The sequence below is a fragment of the Myotis davidii genome, unplaced genomic scaffold, assembly GCF_000327345.1.
Source record: "Myotis davidii unplaced genomic scaffold, ASM32734v1 scaffold339, whole genome shotgun sequence".
NCBI lineage: Eukaryota > Metazoa > Chordata > Mammalia > Chiroptera > Vespertilionidae > Myotis > Myotis davidii.
The window spans coordinates 1456575-1472082 of NW_006290778.1; the positions used below are offsets into that span (position 1 = coordinate 1456575).

General features: G+C 50.6%; 1 protein-coding gene across 1 annotated transcript; it reads left to right on the plus strand.

Moving 5' to 3' along the window:
• RETSAT (retinol saturase (all-trans-retinol 13,14-reductase)) lies at window positions 1-12463 on the plus strand. The gene is made up of 11 exons (XM_006764006.2): window positions 1-191; window positions 2030-2212; window positions 2532-2773; window positions 3487-3688; window positions 4129-4326; window positions 6076-6195; window positions 10328-10466; window positions 10990-11099; window positions 11183-11349; window positions 11539-11698; window positions 11928-12463. Exons 1-11 carry the CDS (start codon window positions 29-31, stop codon window positions 12065-12067), a joined length of 1824 nt encoding a protein of 607 aa, XP_006764069.1. The 5' UTR covers window positions 1-28; the 3' UTR covers window positions 12068-12463.
• The last annotated feature ends 3045 nt before the right edge of the window (window positions 12464-15508 follow it).

Here is a 15508-nt window from a genome sequence, read left to right on the forward strand (position 1 = left end):
GGCGCGAACCAGCCCTCGGACAGGCGCCATGTGGCTCACCCTGGTGCTGCTGGCCGCGCTGCTGCTGCTGCTGGCCGTCCTCCGCCAAGTTTACTCAGGCAGCTCTCCGAACCCTTTCTCCGAGGACGTCACACGGCCCCCCGCACCCCTGGTGACCGACAAGGAGGCCCGGAAGAAGGTTCTGAAACAAGGTCAGTGGAAGGGCCCTTGCGGTCGGAGGCTGCACGGATTTGCGGCTTCTTTCCGGCAGGGCGAGCTGCTGCCAGACCTGGGCAGTTTCTCCCTATGCAAAGTGCCGGGGAGGCTGGAGGCTCGTGGAGGCGCCTGCTGTAGTGTCCGCCACCAACCTGCGCCTTTGCCGGGCAGGCTGGGCAGCAGTGGACGCATGGACGCGCGCACTGTCCTCTGTGTGCCGAGGTCTTGGCAATGTCAAGTCCAGACTCTGTCTCCCCCACATTCCTCTCCACCCCCCAAGCCAACCTGTATCCAGCTTTATTAAAGATGCTTTTCATAAATAAACATGGTATTTCAAGGCAGGACATGGGTAGACAATCCTTCACAGTGTACAACAACTTTCAAACTCCCCTCCTCAATGGACTACCAAAATCAGAAAGCCGCTATAAGACCCAATGAAGTTTTCATCTGATGCTCAGAACAAGGAGAGTTTGCAGGGGTGGGCAAACTTTTTGACTGGAGGACCATAATGGGTTCTTAAACTGGACCGGAGGGCCGGAACAAAAGCATGGATGGAGTGTTTGTGTGAACTAATATAAATTCAAAGTACCGGTAAACATCATTACATAAAAGGGTATGGTCTTTTATTTCAATAATTTTATTCATTTCAAACGGGCTGGATCTGGTATTCATTTCAAACGGGCCGAATCTGGCCCGCGGGCCGTAGTTTGCCCACGGCTGGTTTAGAGTGAGGGCTGGCATTTCACATTAAGCATGTTGTTTAGCAACTTTTCACAAACCCATCCTCACTTTCAGGCAATGAAAGGAAATGGCAGATTTGTAGATCCACAGTCGAACATGCTTTTTGGGGTCATGTCCCAAGAGATCTCTGGGCTTAAGGGAGTCAGGTCTATGCTTAAAATGGAGAGGGAGGAAAGGAATTAAAATGATTTTTAGTTTTGCCACACCACCATGTGTTTGTGCCAAGGTGGCTAATGTGTGTCAACATCGTGATCTCTCCTCTCACCAACTGAGCTACCCAGCCAGGACAGGAATCAGTAACTGAGCCAGGGTTGCAGGTTTGATCCCCAGTCAGGACACATAAAAGAATCCTATATAATAAAAGGTTAATATGCTAATTAGACCGGATGTCCTTCCAGACGTCCTTCCGGACCAAGCCGGCCCACAGCTGCAAGGGACAGATCCAGGCAGCTGCCCTCAGCTGCAAAGGCCTAATCTTGCACGAATTTTGTGCACCAGGCCTCTAGTGCATAAATAAATAGAACAACAAATTTATCTCTGTCTCTCTCACACACACACCCCTCTTTCAAATAAATTTTTAAAAAAATTTACTGATTCCTACTGTCTTTGAAAGTAGGGAAAATCCCCATGTACATAGCAACTTTGGTTAAATCAGTTCAGATCAGCTGAAACCGGTTTGGCTCAGTGGATAGAGCGTCGGCCTGCGGACTGAAAGGCCCCAGGTTCGATTCCGGTCAAGGGCATGTACCTGGGTTGCAGGCATATCCCCAGTAGGAGATGTGCAGGAGGCAGCTGATCGATGTTTCTCTCTCATCGATGTTTCTGCCTCTCTATCTCTCTTCTTTCCTCTCTGTAAAAAATCAATAAAGTATATTTAAAAAAATAAAAAAGAAATCAGCTCAGATCAAACCAAATCACTTTGCTGGTCCTGAGCAGTTCCCAGGTAAAATGTTTGTGACATTCTACTAAGGATTCTCTGCCAGACTGCTCTAGACTTCTAGCACTGGGCAAGCTAGAGAGGTCTTCCTTGGTTTCCCTGTCTTTGCTACCTTTTCCTGAGAAGCCCACCCTCCATCTCCGCCCTCTGCTGCAGCTTTCTCAGCCAGCCAGGTGCCCGAGAAGCTGGACGTGGTGGTGATTGGCAGTGGCATTGGGGGCCTGGCTGCAGCCGCGATTCTGGCCAAAGCTGGCAAGCGAGTTCTGGTGCTGGAACAGCATACCAAGGCGGGAGGCTGTTGTCACACCTTTGGAAAGGATGGCCTTGAGTTTGACACAGGTAAGGTTTATGTGGAAAAGGGTTGGGCGCATGCTCTGTCTTCAGGAGGCTTGGAGCATCGTGGGACAATAGCTTTTCTGTTGTTTTGGAGGCCCTGTTTTCTCTCTGGGCGCCTCTTTCCTTGTCTGACAGCTACACCCATTGGGAGCTGAAATGGAAGGGATCTGGTGGTTTCTGCTCTAACTCCTCCCTTCAGCAAGGGTGGGTAGACTCCTTTGGTGTGGGTTCAGCCAAGCAGGACAAGCTCTCTCACCTTCCGTCCTGTCCGGGGCTCAGTCCCCCTATCCCTAAGACACCTTGTTTGTCTGCCTCCCCACAGGAATCCATTATATTGGGAGGATGCAGGAAGGCAGCTTCAACCGTTTTATCTTGGACCAGATCACTGAGGGGCAGCTGGACTGGGCTGCCTTGTCCTCTCCCTTTGACGTCATGGTACTTGAAGGGCCCAGTGGTCGCAAGGAGTTCCCCATGTACAGCGGGGAGAAAGCCTACATTCAGGGTCTCAAGGAGAAGTTTCCCCAGGAAGAAGCTGCCATTGACAAGTATATAAAGCTGGTTAAGGTAACACGGACATGCTAAGGATCCCCTTGTTTATTCCTGACAAGGCTGACCTCCATGTGCGGAGTCACTGTGGGGAGGCAGGATGGGAGGAACAGTCATGTCTGTCCTGAACTCAGTCCCCTCCGGAGCTGGCCTCTGTGCCTCTGGAGCAGGGGCTTGCCAGCTGCCACTCTCACTCTGGCCTCTGGGGGGCGCCATGCTCTCCTTCCTGACCAGGCTGGCTTCTGTGTCTTCAGATCGCTACCCTTTTTTACTTCATCTGAGATCAGATTAGGATTTTTTTTTTTCTTTTGTAAATACATATATTTTTATTGATTTCAGAGAGGAAGGGAGAGAGATAGAAACATCAATGATGAGAGAGAATCATTGATCAGCTGCCTCTGCCCCCACACTGGGGATCTAGCCCATAACCCAAGCAAGTGCCCTGATTAGGAACTGAACTGTGACCTCCTGGTCCAAAGGTCAATGCTCAACCACTGAGCCACACCGGCTGGGCAAGATTGGGATTTTTCTAAAGGAATGTAGGCAGTGAGTGAAAAAACAAAACGACTCATTTGAGTGTAGAATGGGAAGAATTCACAGAGAAGAGGTTTTTAAAAATCCAACTTCAGCCCAAGTTGCGCCATGGTAAGTGTTGCTGGGCCTGCAAGCTGATGGAATGGTGATTCTGTCACAGCAGTTCTAGAAATGAGACCTGTTCGTTTTCTTCCCAGCGGGCATCCAGGGGAGCCTTTCATGCCATCTTGTTGAAGACCCTCCCGCTGCCTGTGGCTCAGTTCCTCGGCAGGTGTGGGCTGCTCACCTGGTTCTCTCCGTTCCTTCGCGGGTCCATGCAGAGCCTGGCCGAGGCCCTGCAGCAGCTGCCGGCCTCCCGGGAGCTCCAGGCGGTGCTCAGCTACATCTTCCCCACGTATGGTGGGTACTGGCCTTGGGCAGCTCCAGGAGAAGGCGCGCCCTCCTGGCTCTCAGTGTTTCTTCCTGAATGTACTTGGCGGGCTGAAATGCAGCATAAACCCCAGGCCCCCTGGAGTTTATGGATGGGAAGTCTGCCTACCTACCCTCAGGACTCCCTGGTAAAATTCCTTCATCCACACCCTGGACGACTGTCCTTTTCTACCAGCACTGTCCTCCCCAGTCTTGGCTGCATGGCAGTTTGCAGGGAGGACATTCCCAGTGGCCCCAAGATCCGTAAGGTACCCCATGTTTTCATGGAGACCGGCCCTCTGGCTCCCCGGGCATCATTTGAACCCTGGGAAGGAGAGACTCAGACTTCATGTTCTCTGCCAGGAGTTGGTGTTCCCTTCTGACTGTTGCTGCTGCTGCATTTGCCTCATGGCCCCTCCTTCCTTCTGTAGGCGTGACCCCGAGCCGCACCTCCTTTTCCATGCATGCTCTGCTGGTTGACCACTACATAAAAGGAGCCTTTTATCCGCGAGGGGGTTCTAGTGAAATCGCCTTTCACATCATCCCTGTGATTCAGCGGGCTGGGGGCGCTGTCCTGACGAAGGCTGCTGTGCAGAGTGTGTTGCTGGACTCAGCTGGGAAAGCCTGTGGTGAGAGCCTGCGCTTCACGGGCCCTGGGCTGGGGTGGGAGAGACCTGGGCTGCAGGGAAAAGAAAGCACCGAGGGCGGAAAGTGTCGCAGGACCGACCTCCAAATGGGGTTAAAGGCTGGAATCTGCCCCAGAGCAGGGTTTACAACTGGAATCTGCCCCAGAGTAGGGCTCGGGGAGTTATTCATCTGGAGATAAAGAGGACATAGGAAACATTGCGTGGTTTGCAACCACCAGCATTTAATCACTTATTCAATAGATAAGAATAGTTACCTGGTAATGCATAACCTCCTTGAGTGTAGGGGCTGTCTCTTTAATACTTGCCTATAGATTTTAGCACATAATAGAGGTTCAATAAATGTGTGTTGGCAATTAATGGAATGAATACGTGATCTGGGCACTCCCTAGGGCAGTGTGGGGGCCCTCAACCTGCTAATGGCAGAGTGGGGCCTAGAACCCTGTTATCCTGGCTCAGGTCTTTGCTGTAATCTGCACGGAAAGTCAAAACCCACTATAGAAGGACTTCATGAGGAGAGGCCAATGCAAGGAAGGACTCTGGGAAACAGAGCAGGCCATCCACAATGCGTGGGTCCTTAAGAAGCATCGGGGAAGGCGCCAGAGAGGCCTGAGAAAACAGGGCTGGTGTGGCGGTGAAGTCAGCAGAGTGACCTGTCAAGGAGGAGGTGGCGAGTGGGTGGCCCAGTGCCCCACAAAAATCCCGGAGAAGAGGCCACCAGCAGTCTCTGAGAACACACTCGTAGAGGAGAGTAGGAGGTGGCTGGTGGTAAGAGAGAGGTGGCTGTCAACAGCTGTGAGATTTTCTCTCATCTTCATGGGCAAGTTCTTCCAGCCTCAAGGGGTCCATGGTGGATTTATCAGTTCAATTAAACTCAGTTTAGAATATATTTACCTGTGTTTTTCATGAGCTAGGCCAGTTGATTTCCTCTCTGAAATCAACAAAGTTTGCCAACCAGGGAGCTAGGCGATAAAAGATGAAAATAAAAAGACAAGAGCTAATCTCTTACCTCAGGAAGCTGCAGGTCTCATAAGGAAGATGGCTGATTTAATGTGAGTGCCATGCAGAGGCACATGCTAAAGCTGGAGGTGAAGTAAAGGATGCCGGAACAAGGAGGGCCTTAGAGGAAGGCAGGGGCGCTCGAGCCAGGTCATAAAGGGTCAGAAGATGGGGGGAGTGGGGCACATCTGTACGCGTGTCAACAATAAAAATATATGTAAACCATAAAGGGTCAGAAGAAGCTAGTCAGAGGTTGGGGGAGGTTATTCCAGGCAAGGGGAACAGAAGGTGCAAAGGCATGAAAGAGCGGAGTATTATAAGGCATTAGGAACTGCCATTTTCGTAGGTCAGAAATGGTTGACCATCAGCTTTTTTGTCTGGATGTACCTATGGTTTGGTGAGTGGTCAGAAATGAGGTGGACACACAGTAGGAACCAGGTCGTGGAAGGCTGATAGGAGGGGTCAGTGTGAAGATTGTTGGCTTTAGCTCAAGAAAAGGGAGCCCACCCAGATGGGGAGGCAGCTGGGAAGGGCGAGCGCAGAGCAGCTGTGGGACACGCTCAGAGTGCTTGAGGACTTTGCAGTTTTGCCTGGGGTGTGCCCGTCTGGCCTAGGTGGCCCAGACGCCCAGGTCTGAGAAAATGAAGTGGAGGCTGGGAGAGACCTGTGTGGGATATGAGCCTTTCTTTCCCTCCTCGGGCGCACAGAACCTCAGTCATGCTCTTGTGCCTGCAGGTGTCAGTGTGAAGAAGGGTCAAGAGCTGGTGAATATCCACTGCCCCATCGTGATCTCTGACGCAGGACTGTTCAATACCTACAAGTACCTACTGCCAGAGACCGCCCGCTGTCTGCCAGGTAAGACGGGGCTGTGTGGCTCTCTCCCGATTCCCCAGCATCGCCGCTCTAGAGCAGCTCACTCAGGCGGGCTGGTGCTTTTCCCAGGGTGATGGCTGCCCTCTGTGCTTAGGCAGAAAAGGTGGACACAGTGGTCCCTAACTTGCTCCTCTGTGTAGGAGTTAGGGAAACAACTTTGTATCACAGCACCCCAATTACCCTTTGATCCTCATTTATCTCTTCATGCTTGGCATAGTCACTCCCTCCCCCTTATAACCTCAACCACTTCCCCGCTCCTCTTTTAAGATTCCGTTCCAAGTTGCCCATTTCCAGTTTTCTTACATCTTAAGCCATCTCTCTAATGGTGAATGATGGTGGGTAGATTCCAGAAGGAACATTTCTTGGGTTTTCCTTAAGTTTGTGGTTTGAATCCTGCTTCCTTCCTTAAGTTCTCACTTATTCTGAGTAGGGAAGACTGGTCTGGCATTATCAGTAAGGGAAGCGCAGGCTGGCGTGGAGGAGAAAGGCCTCATAAATTGTTGTGTGCCGTATTGGGATCAGGGTTATATTTTCCTGTCTCTCTCAGGAATCATATTGGGGCTGAGCCTTTCTTCTGTTCCTTGAACCCTGTGCCCAAAATCTGGGCACCAGGTAGAAATAAGCCTCAATGCAGCCATCTTTACTGATAGACCACATCTAAAAACAAAAGCCTGGCCCAGCTGGTGTGGCTCAGTGGTTGAGCGTCACCATGAACCAGGAGGTCATGGTTGATTCCTAGTCAGGGCACATGCCTAGGTTGTGGGCTCATCCCCAGTAAGGGGCGTGTAGGAGATGGCTGATCGATTTTTCTCTCTCATCATTGATGTTTCTATCTCTCCCTCTCTTTTCCTTTATGAAATCAAGAAAAGTATATTTTAAAAAAGAAAAAAGAAAAAAGCCTGGTTTTGTGGAGGAGGAGGTAGACATATTTGTCTGTTGTGTTGTGTTTTGTAATCAATTTTAGAGAGAAAGAGGAAGGGAGAAAGAGAAAGATGGACAGAATAACATCGATTTGTTGTTACACTTATTTATGCATTCATTGGTTGATTCTTGTATGTGCCCTGACTGGGGATCGAACCCACAACCTTGGTGTATTGCCAGGACAGCGCTCTAACCAACTGAGCTACCCAACCAGGGCAGGTGGTAGACCTATTTGTGGTTGGCCCTGGGTAGGTCTGTGCAAGAGGCTTTGTCGTTGTGTTTGATCCTCATCGCCACCCGGGAGAGAGCCATCATCGTGCTGATGTTGGTGGCTGGGGAAACTGAGGCCATGAACGTGAAGTTACTTTTCAAGGCCACCTATTTGAAGGTGGCAAGCTGGGACGAGAATGCTCGCGTGCCTGGCTCTGAGCTGAGAGGCACGGGGCTTCCAGAGAAAAGGCCTCACTAAGGGGCAGAGAGCAGGTCAGCCCATGAGGAACACAGGCTCAGCCAAATAAGGTGAGAGGTAACTGTTTTGAAATGGACTTTAGGGCGCACTCTTAGCGCAGCAGGCAGCACGTCAGTCTCATAATCTGAAATGGACTTTAGGATGTTGTGTAACTAGAAGCTACTGGTGTGATCTGAGGAGAGGAGGCCGCTGGCCTGGAAGGGACCAGTGACCTAGGGGGTAGGGAGGGGTGTAGCTGAAGGCCTCTGGCTGGGGCTGGGGGTGGAGAGAAAGCAGCTCAGATGCCGTTGCAATAGAAAGGCGTGGAGGAGCCCAGGGAGCAGTGGAAGGAGCGCTCCACCACACGGTGGGGTTTGCGGCTGCTCTTTGAGGAGCTGGGAAGGTGGGTAGCAGAGTAGGTTCACTAGAAAAGTGAGGGCCTAGATTTCCTCCTGGGGGAGGGTGTGGGGGGTGGCGGTCGTCATTGTCCCTGTGGTATGTGTTTGACTGAAAACAGCCTTCTTATTCCTCTGCCTCACTTAGCTGGGCCTCAGCCAGCATCTGCGGCCAGCGGAGGCCTCCTCCCTCAGACGGGGTAAGCTGAGTGGGGTGAGGCTGAGACTGCCCGGTGCAGGGCAGTGGGGCGGGGCTGGGTGGCTGACCAACAGACTTTGCCTTTGGTACTTCCTGCCTCCCTCTCTCCCTGAACCTTTGATCCTGGGTCCCACCCAGGCCTGCCTTCTCTCCAGGCCACATGCTACCTGTCCAGCTTGCCCTCCCTCACTGTATGGGAACAGCTGTCACTGCTCTTAGGTCCCTCAGCTCTGAAAACAGATGAATTCCAATTTGAGAACATTTCAGGCAGTGGCAGGGTGATGCTTAATTCAGAGGCCCCAGTGTGGGGACTCCTTTGTTTCTAGCTGTTTGGGGTGGAAGTTTTCATAGTTCCATCTGCCTCTCAGAGATGGGAACCAGGCACCTGTGGGACAGGTAGAGCAGGAGGGGTCGAGGGTGGAGGTGGGATGGTCAGGCAGAGGGAACCTTTGTGGATGGGAGCGCCTTTCTTAAATCCCACTGCTGAGCCTTGAGAGGGTTTGGAGCAGAAGTTTTTTGAGTGGGAAGGACCGGTCTCATAATGTCAATAAGGGAAGCCAAGGCTGGCTTGGAGAAAAAAGGCTTGGTATACTGTGCCTTGTTTGGGACCCTAGGTTATATTTTCTGCCAGGCATATGGTCCCTGGACCTCTTCCTTCTAGCTGGGGAGAGGGAAAGCGGGCTAGGTGGAGGTGGTTGCTGTTCTCAGGGGCTTCCCAAGACCCTGGAGGTTTCACTTCTGGGCCTTTGGTTCTCTCCGTGCCCACCCAACCCAACCTGGACAGGACGTGCCAGCAGTGAGGTTACCCTGGAGGCTGGGACCCAGGTGGTGAGCTCCTGCGGCTCCAGGGCGGTCCACTGCTCTGTACTGGGATTGGGGGAGCCCACACTCCCCTCCTCATGGCTGGGTTGGCCGAGGCCAGTGTCCTGCTGTAATTGTTATAACAATTTTTGCTCTCCAAAGTGGCCTGTTTTCGATAGATTCTGTGTCACGCTGCCCATAGCACTCATTCTTTGCAGCCTAAAGGCGGGCATCCAGCTTATTTCAGGAGTCTCTTTTCCAGTAGACAGGCAGCGTATCTGATTCCTTGAAGCATCCCCAGCACCTACAGAGGAGTCAGCACACTTTGGGTCCTCCACAAACAGTTGTCAAATGAATGGGCAGAGCGGCCAGTGTTAACCCTCAAGCAGGGGCTGCGATGGTCCTGGGAAGGAGAACAGAGGATAGGAGTCTGTAGGAGCAATTTCTGGGTAACTGGTCAGGGGTGCTGGGAAGAGAGGTGGGGAAAGCCAGCTGCTTAGTCCAGGGGACACCGGACGGCTGTTGCCTCCCTCCTGTTCTGTTCTTCCCTCTCCCGGCTGAATCCTGAAACGCCGGGTGCCAGGAGTGCTGTTTGCTTTTGTCCATCTGCATTGCTGGTCATTTTGAGGCCTTGTACTGACTGTACTGCACATAGAGAACTGTATGTTCATTTATTAGGTGGCTTATTTTCAAGTTCATACTGAAATTAAGGCTTATAAGGAGGTACTGTTCATACCTGTGATCTTTGTAGCATGGAGCCCAGTCATCCACTCCTAATTGAGACATTAGGGCAGTGGTTCCCAACCTTCTGGCCCTTTAAATACAGTTCCTCATGTTGTGACCCCACCATAAAATTATTTTCATTGCTACTTCATAACCGTAATGTTGCTACTGTTATGAATCATAACGTAAATATCTGATATGCAGGATGGTCTTAGGCGACCCCGTGAAAGGGTCGTTTGACCACCAAAGGGGTCGCGACCCACAGGTTGAGAACTGCTGCATTAGGGGAAGCTTGGAGGCAGTCAGCCGGAGACTGTCCTGCAGGCACTGTGAGCCAGCTCGGGGAGGCTGGGCGCTACCTGCTTCTAAAAGTGCTTAGAGCAGAGGTGGGTGGAGGCAGAAGAGTAGGAGTCTGGCGTTGTGGCCTTCACAGGCGGAGACAGGAGAGCAGGCTCTTGCCAATTAATTGTTATTTCAACCCTTGCAGCTGAAATGACTCTATCAAAATGGCCCAGGTGCTAGGCAGCTGAGGCTGCAGACACAGCGAGCAGGCTCAGGAGGCTCCCCTGGGGCAGGGCACCACGGCTGGCCGCCATGCACACAGCGCTCACCAGCTCTCTTCGGCAGGTGTGAAGCAGCAGCTAGAGATGGTGCGGCCCGGCTTGGGCATGTTCTCTGTCTTCATGTGTCTGCGAGGCACCAAGAAGGACCTGGGGCTGCCGGCCACCAACCACTATGTTTATTTTGACACAGACATGGACAAGGCGTAAGGCGTGTGTGTGCATGCGGGGGAAGAGGATATCAGCATGGGCCCACCGCCCACAGGACCCTTGCTTCTTCCTGGGATGCTGGGGAGTCAGTGCAAGAGATGGAATGGGAGGGGGTGGGCAAGCACTGACTCCAGGAAGGGCTTTTGTGCGCCTGGGCCAGTGATGGCGAACCTATGACACACGTGTCAGAGGTGACACGCGAACTCATTTTTTTGGTTGATTTTTCTGTGTTAAATGACATTTAAATATATAAAACAAATATCAAAAATATAAATCTTTTACTATGGTTGCAAAGATCAAAACATTTCTATATGAGACACGGCACCCGAGTTAAGTTAGGGTTTTTCAAAATGCTAACACGCCGAGCTCAAAAGGTTCGCCATCACTGGCCTAGGCTGTCCCTCAGCTCCATCCCTGGTGGTGAGGGGGTGTCCGTGGGGATGGACTGTCCTTGGGGCGTGCTGGTGGCTATGAGGACCAAGGTCTTGGGCCGGGCAGCCACACTCCTCTCACCCTCAGGATGGAGCGCTACCTGTCTATGCCGAGGGAAAAGGCTGCCGCACACATGCCCTTTCTCATAATTGCTCCCTCATCAGCTAAGGACCCGACTTGGGAGGACCGATTCCCAGGTGGGGCTTGAGGTCCTGAGGTCCCGGGGAGGGGGTTGGGGTGGGAGGCGGCAGGCAGCAGTAATCCAGCTCCGCCTCCCCAGACCGGTCGACAGTGGTCGTGCTGGTGCCCACCTGCTATGAGTGGTTTGAGGAGTGGCGGGACAAACCCAACGGAAAGCGGAGCAGCGACTACGAGACCCTCAAGTCCTCCTTCGTTGAAGCCTCTCTGTCGGTTGTCCTGAAGCTGTTCCCACAGCTCGAGGGAAAGGTAGATAGACCACGTGATTGTACCATTTCTCAACTTCCTTTGGGCCAGGGAAATAAAACCCCTAGATACCTGAGCTCCGGGGAAGGCAGGGACCCATGCAGGGCATCACTCATTCAAAGAGAGAAGGGGAAAGATGAGCATCTCACAAGGTCTCACTCCCACCCTGTGACTGCCTTTTTTGCCTCTTAGGTCGACAGTGTGACCGGAGGATCCCCGCTGACCAATCAGTTCTATCTGGCTGCTTACCAGGGAGCCTGCTATGGGGCTGACCACGACCTGGGCCGCTTGCATCCTCATGCGATAGCCTCCATCAGGGCCCAAAGCCCCATCCCCAACCTCTACCTGACAGGTACACTGACTGCCTCATTTTGCCAGGAGCTGCGCCCCTAGGCCTCCGTATCACCCACAGTCCTCTGTTTCTGTCCTCAGGTCTTTCTGCCCCTGCAGCTCCCACACCTGCAGGCTGTCGACCTGGGCTGAGCCGCCTCTGGGTGACCCCAGCACAGAGGGATGGACACGAGAGCCCTCGTCCTCTCTCCTACTTGTGGCTGCTCATGGTCTCTGCTCTTGTCTCCTAGGCCAAGACATCTTCGTCTGCGGGTTGATGGGGGCCATACACGGGGCCCTTCTGTGCAGCAGTGCCATCCTGAAGCGGAACGTGTACCTAGACCTGAAGAAGCTTGGTTCAAGGATCCAGGCACAGAAAAAGAAGAATTAGTTCGGTCAGGGATGCGCTAGATGAATTTGGCCAGTGCTGTGGCACAGGCTGACTCAGGCATGTCTTTCAGCATTAGTTTCTGCTTGCACGAAGCACTCTCATTCGTTTTTGATTTCTGAATGGAGATCCGATCCGCAGGTCTCCCACAGATCACGGTTCTTAACTGAAGCTCTTCCAGCTGAGGCAGGGGGTGATCTTCCACCTTTCACAACACACTAACTACTAAGGCCCGGTGTGGGCTACTGATCTGGATAGCTGGATAGCCTTATGTCTCCCCAGCAGTGCTCTGCATCCCACTCCCATACCTCCTAACAAACCAAATATTAATTTTTGTTGTTAATCCTCACCCCAAAGTATTTTTTTTTCTATTGACTTTTAGAGAGAGTGAAAGGGAGGGGGAGAGAGGCAGAGAGAAACATTGACGTGAGAGAGACGCTTCAATTGGTTGCCTCCCGCATGCGCCCCAACTGGCGCTGGGGATCGAGCCTGCAACCAAGGTACATGGCCTTGACTGGAATTGAACCCAGAACCTTTCAGTTCTCGGGCTGACACTCTATCCATTGAGCCAAACCAGCTAGGGAAAACCGAATACTCTTGAAAGCGTTGGTCCAGCTGTCCTGAGGCTTCTCTCATCACTCGAAGTGCTCTGCTGCAGTCTACACTGTTAAGGAAAAAGGGTGTCCAACAAGGGTAGGCAAAGCCTGGGCATGGTTTTGGTTATAGGTTAGGCCTCCATATCCCAGTTTTTGCTGGTTCTAATCCTACGCTGTTAAGGAAAAAGGGTGTCCAATAAGAGTTAGTCAAAGCCTGGGCATGGTTTTGGTTATAGGTTCAGAGGCCTCCATATCCCAGTTTTTGCTGGTTCTAATGGCTCACTCAGGGGTGGAAACATGCCTGCGGCAGGCTCATTGCGGTTGTGGGGGCTGGAAAAATAACAAATACCAGTTTGCAAGGTGTGTGTTTAGAAGATAATATTCAATTCCTATGCAGCCAAGGTCCTAGATTTGTCTTCCTTATGATGCTCAGGGTGGCAGCACTGAGACACGCCCTTATGGAGCTTATACCGGGGCCTCAAGGCTTATCTTTCAAAGATAACAAAGGGTGACTGGTAGCCAGGGCACAGGCTGGAAAGGTGATGTCACGGGTTGAAGCGGTCTGCAAGGGCATTCCAGGCCAAGGGGACAGCAGAGGACAAGTGCCAAGAGTAAATGAATGATGACCACGGGCCAGCTACCTCCTAGATCTAGTCCATGGGCTGCCTGGTGGGGAGGACTGGGGCTGCAAATCAGTCACCATCACAACACAGAAATCTACAGGATGTGCACAACCCCGGTACGGCGTTTCCTGTTTATTGGAGATTGGATGGGAAAGTAAATGAAGACTGAAGGTTAAGAATAAAAAGGACCTTTCACTTGTTTAGGCCTCATATCACATAATTCTAATACAATATTAATAAATTCAATGATTTTATAGCTTTACTATTTGAAATTTATTTGTTTCTGCAATGATACAAAATTACATCAAGTGGCATTCACATAAGCTCAGTAAAACATTAGATACTGAAAAATACTTATCATTAGACCAAATAAGCTTTAAAAATAATTATAGTTAAGTTACAAAAGCTGAAAATATAAAACACTGCAAAACAGTGGCAATCTACTAAGTGGGTAAACAAAGAAGGGAAGCAACATCAACCATTTACTTAACATGGCAGATTTTGGAATTCAAGGAATATCTATCGTATATACACATCAGTGTGAGGAGGCTGGCTTTGATGGCAGCTTAAAACTACGCAGCTCAGACTCAACCTTTTAACAGAAGAGTTTGGGATAGTTAGGAAATTTACATGTGGCTTGTGGAACTAGCTAAGTTGAGATTCAGTCTTGGCTCTGGATAGACACTTAAAACTGAAAATCTCTTCCCAGGATCCTTAAACCAGGCCACGCCAAACACAACCTTCCCAGCAAGTTTTCAGAAAACAGCTGACAGACCTAGAAGGATTGATACATAGCACACTCTTCCCAGTTCATATGATGCAGCATGTTCAAGCATGCTAGCTTTCATCACACACGAGGCACTGGGTATCGAGTTACCCTGTAGACACAAAGGACAGGCTTCCATTTTCTAATTTAAATGACATGAATTGGAGAATAAAATGAGAATCACCACGGGTAATTTTAGAGGTTTAGAATTCTATTGTCAAATATTCCTTTAAAAGCCATCATGGGAAGCCCAGCTGGCATGGCTCAGTTGTTGAGCGTGGACCTATGAACCAGGAGGTCACAGTTTGATTGCCAGTCAGGGCAAATGATTCTCTCTTAATCGAGGTTTCTCTCTCCTCCCTTCCTCTCTGAAATCAAAAAAATACATATTTTAAAAAGCCATCATGGGAAAAGAAATGTCAAAGTATATATAACTAATTGCCAGGTCATTCCAAGTTGTCTTAGCCTTTTGAGATAAGACTGGCCTTCCATTGCCCTGGCTGGGTAACGGTTAGAGCATTGTCCCCACACACCAAGGTTGCCGGTTTGATCCCCAGTCAGGGGACATACAAGAATCAACCAACGGATGGATAAATCAGTGGAACAACAAATTGATGTTCTCACAATCTCTCTCCTTTCCTCTCAAAAATAATTTAAAGACTGGCCTTTCATTCCCTCAGAGCCCAGAAATGGACTCCTTAAATATTCTACTCAGTAATCTATCAGGAAAACAAGTTCCTCTATTACATCCATGACTGAAGCATAGATTCCTCCAAATAGAAATCACCCTTCAACCAAAGGCTGGGCAGGAAAGGAAGCACACAGCTGCCTAGAGGGGTGCCTCTTGGCTCCCTGTACTTCATTGCCTGACCCCACCCCGGCTTGAGAGATGCCTCCGCCAGCTCGCCCTCACCACAGAATCTCTAAGAAAACATGCTTCAAGTAATCTCAAAAAGACAACTGCCCAAATAACAAGTTTTCCTTTGGTATGAGAGATTTCCTTCAGTGCAATTTTTAAAGTGAAACTTAAATTCTATACTCTCACCACAAGAAATGATATTTCTCAGACTCAAAAAGTGGAACTTGTGGAATCCACAACACTACCCACTTTTCTGCTCTCCTCTTTATGGGACAGCAACCAAAAAGGCTGTGTGAGGCCTCAGTTAAGTTGCAGCCAGATGTCCTGAACAAAGAAAACTTTTGCAAGAGCTCCTGAAGTACTGAGGAATGTCACTCTGCTAGGCAGATGAAACTGTAGTTTGGTTTTCGTGGGGAGACCAGAGACATCAGATATTGACTGCCCTGCTTTGCTAAAGTTCCAAAATCTGTGACTGCCATTATTAAGAGCTACTAAAGTAGAAGAAGAAGAGTCCATCCCAGGTTGGGGAAGGTAGGAAGATACACAGCAAAACCTGAGCTGGGCCCTGAGGAAACAAAGTTTGGGGAAGTAAGGGAAAGA